Here is a 10,851-nt window from a genome sequence, read left to right on the forward strand (position 1 = left end):
TTTAATAAGATAATAAAAAAAGATAAGAGTGTGTGTGTGTATGAATGGGATGTGTGGGGGGCACGTGTCTATGGTTGACAATTAGTTTGTCCTTTTGTTTCTGTCAACTCCAAGACGGCATCCCACTCACTCCCTACTCATTCTCATATTCTTACATTCTGCTCATTCTTATTTACATTTTACATGCTGTCTCCGTCAAAAAATAAATAAAAATTAAAAAAAAAGAGTGAGGAGTGAGGAGACGTGTTGAATATGAAGTGAGGTTGGTGACCAATTCTAGGGTGGCTGCGTTGTTATACACATCTTCCAAACGTAATTACTTCTTCTTCTTGTTGTTTTTGATGGATAGAATAGACGTAAATACCCTTGGGGCTTGGATGACCAAAGAAAGGATTCCTTTCTGTTTTTATATAAGCAGATAGCTACCCAGATTCTGATATGCTGTTTTCTATATAAAGCATAAGAAAAGCTCATTCATTTCCATTTCCATTTCCATTTTCATTTCCATCGTCTGTATTATATATATAGCAACTAGCAATTAGCAGGTACGTAGGTGATGAGCAACAAGCTGATGATCAGTATGGTGGAGGCTACGCTTCCCCCAGGTTTCAGGTTCCACCCTAGAGATGAAGAGCTTATATCTGATTACCTTTCCAATAAGGTGTCTGATTCTGATTCTGATTCCAATCATCATCGTCGTCATGCTCTTCTTCCTCTCCTCCTTCAAGTTGATCTCAATCACTGTGAACCATGGGACCTTCCTGGTATGTAATTACTTCTATATTTCTAGCTTAATTCTAACTGATTGTATCTATTTCTTATCTTAATTGATATTTCAACCGTCTTATTCCTGTATCTGATCATGCATCATGTATGGCCACAGCTGATCCATCTGTTTCTGTTAATGACTATACATATCGTAGTATCTGATCATGCATCATGTAGGCTCTACACTCTACACTTGCACACATAATTATAATTAATGAACTTAATTAACTAATCCATATATTAATTAATTAATTTAAGGTCTTCCATCATTAATTGCTACCTACACCTATTTCTTTCACTTACTTTTTATACGAATTGACGTTTTGTCTTCTAATCTTAAAAAGACTACATCTATACATACCATACATGTCCAATACGTATCTACTTATCTTAATTAATATATAAATTATCAACACAATAATAACAACTAACTAGTTGACAACTGTTGTTGATGTATGTACCCAATAATACATACAAACATACATACATACATACTGTTTTAACATTGATAGATTTCGACACTTATTTTAGACTCATGCATGTATATTATACATACATGAGAAGCTAAAATTTGGATCTACATAGACTCCCACGTGATTGGCCCTCCCCTGATCACACAACCAGCCCAACCTCCAAATTTACAACCATTCGTTTCATCATCACCATCATTAATTAATTAATTAATCAGTCAACCATTCCTTCCAAAATAAAATTAATTTCCTAATTGATAATTAATTAGTGAATGAATGAATTTGATGAATTAGAAATGGCATGCGTGGGAGGCAAGGAATGGTACTTCTATAGCCAACGAGACCGAAAATATGCAACTGGACTACGAACAAACAGGGCGACTGTGTCGGGGTATTGGAAGGCAACCGGAAAAGATCGGTGCATCCTTGGCAAGCGCACCCAACAGGTTGTTGGCATGAGAAAGACTCTGGTTTTCTACCTGGGAAGGGCACCCAAAGGAAAGAAAACCGATTGGGTCATGCATGAATTCAGGCTCCAACAAGATCATCATCATTCTTCTAATTCTCTTAAGGTCTTTCTTTCTTTCTTTCTACACACACACACACTCTCAAATTGAGCCATGTAGGAAAAAAGATTTGATTAATTTGTGACATGAAAAATGGTATTAACCACTTTTCTTAGTGAAAATATTATATATATGGGGTTGGGTTCACGTGAGACCAACATGTTTTCGTGAAACCTATGAGACCACTTTTTTATATTTAAGACTTGACAGTAAAACGCTGTGAAGATAAAAAAGCCAAATCTTCATAGCAAAAAAATGTAAAAAAAAAACGTTTTGCTGTGAAGTTTCAAGTGTAAAAAAGTGGTCTTACGGGTCTCATGAAAACATGCAGCTCTCACGTCTCTCCCTTTATATATATCCATTTGCATTAATTATATATATAAAGAAATGAATTAATTAATATACATACATTTATAAATAGATGGGACTATTAATGCCCACCCACATAAATCCAAGTTAGTTTGTCTTCTTTGAAGTTGACAAACACATACTCTATCCTTGTTTTAAAAACTAAATTTTTTATTCAGATTTTTCTTTTTGCAAAAGATTAGTTAGTTAAGGATAATTTAATTGCTAAAATTTAAATCAACATACATTAAAAGTTGTTTATTTACCTCTTAATAGTTCTATTAAGAGGCAGTCTCTATATTCTTAAGAGATGAATCTTGTTTGACAAAAAAAAAAAAAGTATGCCTCATAATGGTTCTAAAATCCTCTGAATGATTTTACACATTGGCCTTCCTTAACCTCCCTAATTTCATTGTAAACAATTACCAAACAATTATATTTCATTTTGCACTATATCATAAGAGCCACTTAATCATTCTGCACCAAACTATCAAACAGCTCATATATTTACTTTTTGATCTCTTTTGATCGACTCCTACATATATTTATTCTTTCATTCATAGTTAATTTGTAAAAAAAATATTACAGGAAGACTGGGTGTTATGTAGAGTGTTTTGCAAGAATAGAGAATTAGTTGGTGGAAAACAAATCAATAAGTGCCACAGCAACGTTGATCATGAAGATAGTACACTAAGCTGCTCTTCATCTCTCCCACCATTAATGGAACCTCCTAATTACAGCTTCTCTTTTGACCAAAGTCAACCAGCCATGCCCATCCCCACAAGTAATATTATTGATATCTTTAACCAGCAAGTGCCCTGCTTCTCCATCAATACCCCCCCAGATATCGATATCATATTCTCCAACACCATACCACCACCAGCTGCTGCTGATGCACCACCTGCAAACTCCATCCCTGTTCCTAATCCTTCGTCCTCATCAATATCCCAATCACTTGATCACTATTCATGTTGTGATCAGGATTCAAAGAAGGAAGTGTTTAAAGCCATTTTGAGTCGATTTCATGAGATGGATCATGAATCTAGTACCACTAGTTTAAGCTTTGGCGAAGGGATTTCCGATCAAAGCTTCTTGTCGGATGCAGCTTTGCCTGTTACCATGTGGTACCCTTGATTGATTATATACTGTATCATCATATCCTTGTTATTGTGTACATATCTAGCCATGTATATATCATTTGATCTCTATCAGAATTTTAAAGAAAATGTTAGCTACTTATATCCATGCATGTTATATATATATATATATATATATATATATATATATGTATAGATATATACCCTGCACACATGCATATATGTATATGTATGTAGAAACTCATATGTAAAAACAAGCAAATACTTGTTTAACAACATAAATTTAGCAACCAAAGTGTCTTTGGCCTAGCGGTATGTGAGTCTTTGGCCTTTTAAGAGGTCAGAAATTCAAATCTCATCAAAGGTGATGAAGGTATGTGAGTTTATTTGTTCTGTTTGCTGTATAAATTTAGCAATTATTTGTGATTTTGATTAAAATTTGTTGGAGTTAATATGTTTTTAGTAATAGAAAATTTGGTTAATTAGTTATTAACTATCATTCACATACAAATGGCTATTAATTAATTCTTTATTTAAATTAAGTATTTATTTACAAATATTAATTAAGTAATGAAACATGAAGTCACGAGAGATTGGCTCTCTTGATCAATTACATTTTTGTCAATGATTGGAGGGAGAAATCGATTTAAATAAATCAAATGGTCACTCCCTTGATCTTGATGTCATATGTAATTCTTAATTTATTTTATTTTTTGTTGACAATATCAATAAATTTAATAAAATTAAATAAATCTTTACTATTAATTTGGACACCACCACTTCCACTTTTATATAATACATAAAGATTTGTAGAAGTGTGATTAGTTTGACCTCAATTTATTTCTAAATTAATTGAATAAAACCAATTAACAGATAGATGATTATTCTAAACAACTTTTAAAGGGTTGTTTGGCGGTTGCTGAATGGTTTGGTGTAGAATTATTAAGTGATCAAAATGATTAAAAGATAATGCAAAACCAAATATAATTGTTTGGTAATTATTTACAATAAAATTAGGGTGTTGAATGGTTAAGGGAGACCCATGATACAAAATCATTAAGAGGGTTTTAAAACTATTAAAAGACGGATGAAACTATTAATAGATAAACAAACATTCAACTTTTAACGATTCAGAGACCGTCTCTTATGAAACTATTAAGTGATAAACAAACAAACCCTAAAAGGTAAAAATATGAAATTATATTTGGGTTTAATAAACATTAATTAGTTAATTAATGATGAGGGAGGGGAATTAATTAATTATGAATGAATCACACGAATTGAAGGATTAAAGAAATGATAATTAATTAGAAAATTAATGATGACCGTACAAGAATGAATAGAAAAATGGCGTGATTATGATAGTGGGTGGGTTAGGTTTAATTTGTATGCCAAAAAGTCCAAAGGGGAATCTGAGTCCTTGGCAATGGAAAGCAACTTACAACCAAACTCATATGTGCACCAACTTCCAATTGTTGATGAGTTTTAATTGGAAGCCAAATCAAGTTAAACCAAGCACCAAAGTCAACCATCCAACACCCAAATCAATCAATTCAACACTACATTATTCGTAATGCCTAAATTAAACCATACAAGTTACCCTTTTTATTCCTTTCAGTCAAATGATAGAAGTTATTGGTAGCTCACTACTAAGACTAATTATAAAGAGCTAACAGTTCTCATTTCTATATGTACAGTAGCCTCTCAACTATGGCATGTATATATCAAGAATCATGGTTTAGTTTTACATATGGGATTGATGATAATCATATATATATATATATATATATATATATATATATATATATATATATATAGTGGGTTTCATTTTTATATGGCTTGATGACGACACTGATTGCCTAAAAGTTCTCATGATCAATAACCTACCATTTAACAAGGTTTCTTTCTTTCATTTCTTTTGTTGAGTGGTTCCTTCCAAGTGTTTGTTTCTTCTTTTTTGTAGTCAAATCTAAACGCAGTAAAAATGAGTAAACAACAAGAGTTGATGATCCATGTGAAAAGTGATTAATTGTAGAACCATATATCCTTTCATATGGATCCCCTTGAGGGCATGATTCTCTGCTTCTGCATGCTTTGCTCTTTCTTTCATTTATATATATACACATGTAAGTTTTGTTGGTAGGAATTTGAATGAACTACTCTTTCAAAAGAAATGGAACAACTGTCTTTGTTGAACTATATATAGTACCCATTGCCCCGCCCACACCCTACCAATCATCATGTCACTAGTGTTGTCGTCATAGCTATCACCCCACCCCTCCCCTGCTTCATAGGTGGGGGATTGTTGGGGCAAGGCGGTGGGGATAGAGTGGGCCAGTGGGTGGTAGCTGTGACGACTATTGTGGTAGGATGGCAATTAGTGGTGAGTTGGAGTAGGGTAAGGTGTGGCGGGGGTCAGGATGGGATGGTGGGATGGTCATTGTAACGATGATAGTGATCGGATGGCTGGGACTGAGAGTGGGTGGGTATGACAACAACAATAGTGGCATGATGTTTATTGATAGGGTGGGGTGTGGGTGATTAGCAGTTGTGAAGGCGACAATAATGGTGTGGGGGGTTAGGTTATGGGCGGGACAGTGATTAGGGGAGTGACAGTAACAGTAGTAGCATAGTCGCAGTAGGGATGTTCAGTAAGTAACCGAAGTTGGGTGGTTGTGATGACACCTTAGTGGCATGGTGGTTAGTGGTGGGGTTGGGTAGGTGGCGGCAACAATAGTGGTGTGGTGGTGGTGGGGCATGACGAACAATAGTAGCATGATCGTGGTGGATGGTGATGAAATTCAATTCATTCTGTTATGCCAATAAATGACGAATTCATTTATTTATGAAATCCAATAAAATTTGAAGGATTTCATCCATTTCAAGAAACGAACCAAACAAACGAATAACTAATTAAGATATATTGGTTTTAACAAATGAACCAAACATATGTGTACACACATGTGCGTTGTTCAACCCGTAAGCTAATTAACATGTAATAACCAAGGCATCTTGCTTTTCATAATCGTGTGCAACAACATATTTGATAGCCGACCATTCACGATCTATAAATAATTAACAACCACCAATAATTAATGTGAAATATAAAGTGGTGGTACTGGTACAATTAAGGTTGATGATGATGATGATGATGGATGTTTACTTAGTAGGTAGCAGGTGACGATGACTACTGTGCCAAAGCACTTGTGCTGTAAACAAGAAGAGCACCTCCTCCTAGAATTCCAGCCAAGGTCACTGCCCATATCAACAACCCAGTTGTCCCTGCAATTTCATTCATCAACTACCCTCTTAATTTATAAACCTCAACCTAATTACCACAAACAGTCAATCTGATTCAGTTCTCACCACCAACATACACATCACCACTTGGAGACCATTCCTCTTCATTGTAGATTGGACTGTCAAATCATATACATATACACATGTCATTCATCTTCTAAATGCTTTCTCATACATACATACATACATAAAACTAATTATACCTGTATCCATCAACATTAGCACCATACTTGTCAACAAATTGATAAACACCCTTTCCCTGCATGCATCATGAATCAATTACTACCCTCTTTATATACATATATATATATACTAAGAGATAGATATATATATGTATACAAACCGTTGGCTTCCTTCCATTGGCATCTTTGCCATCCCTCAAAGCCATGCCACCTCCAATTCCTATATATTAATTAAAACCTTGGTTTTTCAGTTGTGAGTTATATGTATATGTGATGGGAAGGGAAGAGGTATAGAGATTTGAGTAGTAACCAAAGGGTTTGTCGGTTTTGATCTTCTTGACACCACTGGCGCAGACCCTGAAGGAAGATCTTGTGGAAAGTGAAGGAAGAGCCTTCACCTCGGCTGCTACCAATGGAGCAGAAGGCTTAAGAGTCACTGAGGACATCACCGTCGCTGCCATCTCTGCTTCGCTGCTTGATCACTCTTCATGATTTTTATGTGATCCCAAGATATATATATTGTTATCCATCCATTCATGATTCACATGGTGACACGTGCCACTCCTCTTGTGGTCTGCTTTCTGGATATGTAGATTTCACAACATTATCTACATCCAAAATCCAATGCCTCTTTTATTGGGTTACCTACCAAACTTTCAGCCACATTTTTTTTCAAAAATAACCTTATATTACCCTCTTAGCACCGTTAAATACGAACAAGGACTATTTTATAATTAATAAAAGTTACGGTTTTTATTTAAATTTTTTTCTAAGGTGGGCCCCACCACTCACACTCGCCATTCGATGCATAAGGGCTTCACAAGATTATGTTTATTTTTTATTTATTTTTAATTTAATTTTAAAAAAAAAATTAATTTCTTAATTTTTTTAAGAATTTTTATTTTCTTAATTTTTTAAGAACTTAATCTGTTTAAATATTTAAATTTTTTTTCAACTTTATTTTTTCTAAAATTATTATTTTTTTACAAGTTTATTTTTTTGTTAGAAATTTAGTTATTTTTTCAAAATTTTAATTTTTTTTCTTAAAAATTTATTTCTTTAAGTTTAAGTTATTTAAATTTGTTTTTCATCAAAATTTAATTACTTTTCTTAAAAAATATTTTCTTAAAAAAAGTTTGATTACTTTTCAGAAAATTTTAGTTTTTAGAAAAGTTTATATTTTTTTAAATTTAATTAATTTAAAAAAAACTAATGAAAAAATTACAATTTTACTTTAATTTAAAAAACATTCTTAAAAATATAAGAATTCAAATATCCGAATTTAAAAAAAAAATTTATAGAAATTTTAGATTTTTGTTTACCACCAGCAGTTTCATAATTTTTTTAAAAATTTAATTTCTTTTGTTTAGAGAAGTTTATTTTTTTAGAAAATGATAACATTACCCCTAAAAAATAATTAAATTTTAATAATTTTAATAACTAGAAAATAATTAACATTACCCTTAGAAAAGTTTGTTTTTTCAAAATTAAATTTTTTAAGAAAAATATTTAAATTTTAATAAAAAACAAATTTAAATAATTTAAATAACTTAAAAAGATATTTTTAAGAAAAAAATTAAAATTTTGAAAAAAAAAAAAACTAATTTTCTAACAAAAAAATTAATAAATTTTAATAAAAACTAAACTTGTAAAAAAATTAAATTCTTAATTTTTTTAAGGAAATAAAATTTATAACTTTTTTTTAAAACAAAATTAAATTAAAAAAAATAAAAACAATCTTGTGGGACCCAACCTAGAATTTTTTTTTTAAAAATCGTAACTTTTATTAATTGCAAAATGGTCCATGTACGCATTTAACGGTGCTAACAGGATAACTCAAGGCCATTTTATGAAATTTTTAAAAAATGAGACTAAAATTGTAATTTGTTGATTTTGGGTGGTTAGTTTGGTAAGGATTCCTCTTGTTCTACTTCTATTCAGTTTCAACGATCATATATGAGTCTGTTCAGTGGTCACTAAACATGTATTATAAACTTCTTAAAGAACAAATATTCCTTAAACAAGACTCACACCAAAGAAACTTTCAGTGATGTCAAAGAAGTAGTTGAAGATAAAGACATAACAGTTCATGATCTAAAGTGGATTCAGTGATAACAAGAATGTCTAAATCAAAGTGTTAAATCTAACCAAGACTCAACAAACACTGAATAACTTTTGGGGATGAATCAGTGTCAACGATCAAATGAGTCTTGTTCTAGAAGATTAATTTTTGTCTTATCCTCTTGCACAAAAAAGACAACTCCATAACTCATACCAAAAAGTATACGTATAGAGTTACTTTATTGTTTCCAAACGTGCTTACCAATTCTATGAAAGACAACTGTTCATATGCGACCAAAAGCATGCATATATGAAGATAAAGAACAAACTCTCTACTAGAAGCTTGCCACGTGGCTTGTACCATCTGGCTTGCATTAAATGCAATGGATATAAATAACTGAGAAGACACATTTTTTCAGCAAGCACCTTCTTCTCTTTCTAACTCTCTTCTCTCTTGCAACTATCATCTGTACAAATTGTGTGCTTCTATGATTGTTTAGATTAGGTCTTAACCTTGTCTTCTTTCGCAACATTCTGTAAATTCCATATTAGTCTTCTTTTTGTCAATAAATGAATTTAAAAAGTAAAAACTGTGTGTTTGTATTCATCCCCCATGTCCTACAAACTGCTACCTTTAAAACTCTTGTAGATCCGTTTGGGACCAACACACACATATTCATCGACAAGATGATTCATACTAGATCATTTTGGGCATTGGCACCTTGTATTTGAACCTGATATACATAACATTTTCAAACACGTCTTCTATATCATTACACTGTCCTTGAACTGTTTCTTATATTTATTAGTGAAAAGGGTTGCAAAAGGGAGAGCAAAGAGTTTACGAGAAAGTTGTCCATAATGAACTAAGAACATACTATAATGAAAAATGAATGAAATTGTACCATATATAATCTGAAACAATAACTGATTCTCCAAACACAATTCTAAGGCAAGACAAGTACCCCAAATTAAGTTAGTGGGAGTGGTCTGGAATACGAAGCCCTTCAAGAGCCATGTAACATGCTTGTTTAAATATCTATCCAAAAAGCACATGAAATTTAGGAGTCCTAGCAAAGGGCCAGACCTAGCAGTATCTGGACCTTTGGTCTCTTAGGAGGCACAAGTCCAAACCTCACTGAAGATGAGGAGGGTGCGTGAGTTCTTTTATTGAATCTTCCGTACTTCAAAATGTTTCTAGACGTTCTATTTTCGTTAGCCCCGAACTTCATTAAGCTTGGTCATATATAGGAAGGTGTGTATATATTAATTGAGAGATGATCAAGAATGAGAATATAAAAGGATATGCATGAATAGGACAAAGTCTAAGGCAAGATGGTGTGAGGTGGGATTTTCATTCCAAGGATTTCAATGAGTAGAGGCCATATGGTATTAATTAGTGGTAAATCATGTTTGTAAATTGGAGGGTTGATACATTATGGGCCTGGCCCAATCAACGTAGCCCATTGATTTTCAAACAACCAACCATCCAACTTTAAACTTTATAATTGGTTCAAAATCATAAAAAAAAAAAAAATATTAATTATAATCATAAGGTGTATTATGAGAATTCTTTTAGCATAATACATATCAATTTATCTCCTGCATATATTCTCATAAAATATTTATATATTCACCATTCACCAAACAAAAATTATGTTGTTACGTACTTTGATATAATTGTTGAATATTTTTGTAATTTGTTTATATTAATTCATTATACTCATTTGCAATATTGACTAAACACCTCCTTGAAACCTCTTTTTTCCAACATCTGATTGTACATAGTGGGACAATGATAGCTAGTATTATGACCATTTCAGATACATAGGAGTCTGGTTGATTTGTTATTTTTTCATTTGACTTGTTGAAGTTTTTTAGATTTGTTTAAAACAGTTCATAGTTTGGTTTATCTGTAAAAAAATCCTGAAAAAAGAGGTTATAATAAAATTACGTAAAATAAAATATATGTATTATATTGATTCTAGTGTTAATTGTATATAGAGTTTGCTTTTAACTTGAATACAAAATTAATTTAATATATATATATATATATATA

General features: G+C 32.2%; 2 protein-coding genes across 2 annotated transcripts; one reads left to right on the plus strand and one right to left on the minus strand.

Annotated features, from left to right (window-relative positions):
• Positions 1 to 378: 378 nt before the first annotated feature.
• LOC112514737 (NAC domain-containing protein 21/22-like) lies at positions 379 to 3,365 on the plus strand. Its single transcript, XM_025121341.1, has 3 exons — positions 379 to 764; positions 1,533 to 1,810; positions 2,741 to 3,365. The coding sequence occupies exons 1-3, from the start codon at positions 557 to 559 to the stop codon at positions 3,284 to 3,286; spliced, it is 1,032 nt and encodes a 343-aa protein (XP_024977109.1). The 5' UTR covers positions 379 to 556; the 3' UTR covers positions 3,287 to 3,365.
• Positions 3,366 to 6,237: 2,872 nt separating this feature from the next.
• On the minus strand, positions 6,238 to 7,219 carry LOC112514448 (photosystem II 10 kDa polypeptide, chloroplastic-like). Its single transcript, XM_025120929.1, has 5 exons — positions 7,042 to 7,219; positions 6,893 to 6,951; positions 6,753 to 6,808; positions 6,616 to 6,668; positions 6,238 to 6,531 (listed from the first exon to the last, which is right to left on the minus strand). The coding sequence occupies exons 1-5, from the start codon at positions 7,190 to 7,192 to the stop codon at positions 6,437 to 6,439; spliced, it is 414 nt and encodes a 137-aa protein (XP_024976697.1). The 5' UTR covers positions 7,193 to 7,219; the 3' UTR covers positions 6,238 to 6,436.
• Positions 7,220 to 10,851: the final 3,632 nt, after the last annotated feature.

The sequence above is a fragment of the Cynara cardunculus genome (assembly GCF_001531365.2).
Source record: "Cynara cardunculus var. scolymus isolate 2C chromosome LG 6, CcrdV1, whole genome shotgun sequence".
Lineage (NCBI taxonomy): Eukaryota > Viridiplantae > Streptophyta > Magnoliopsida > Asterales > Asteraceae > Cynara > Cynara cardunculus.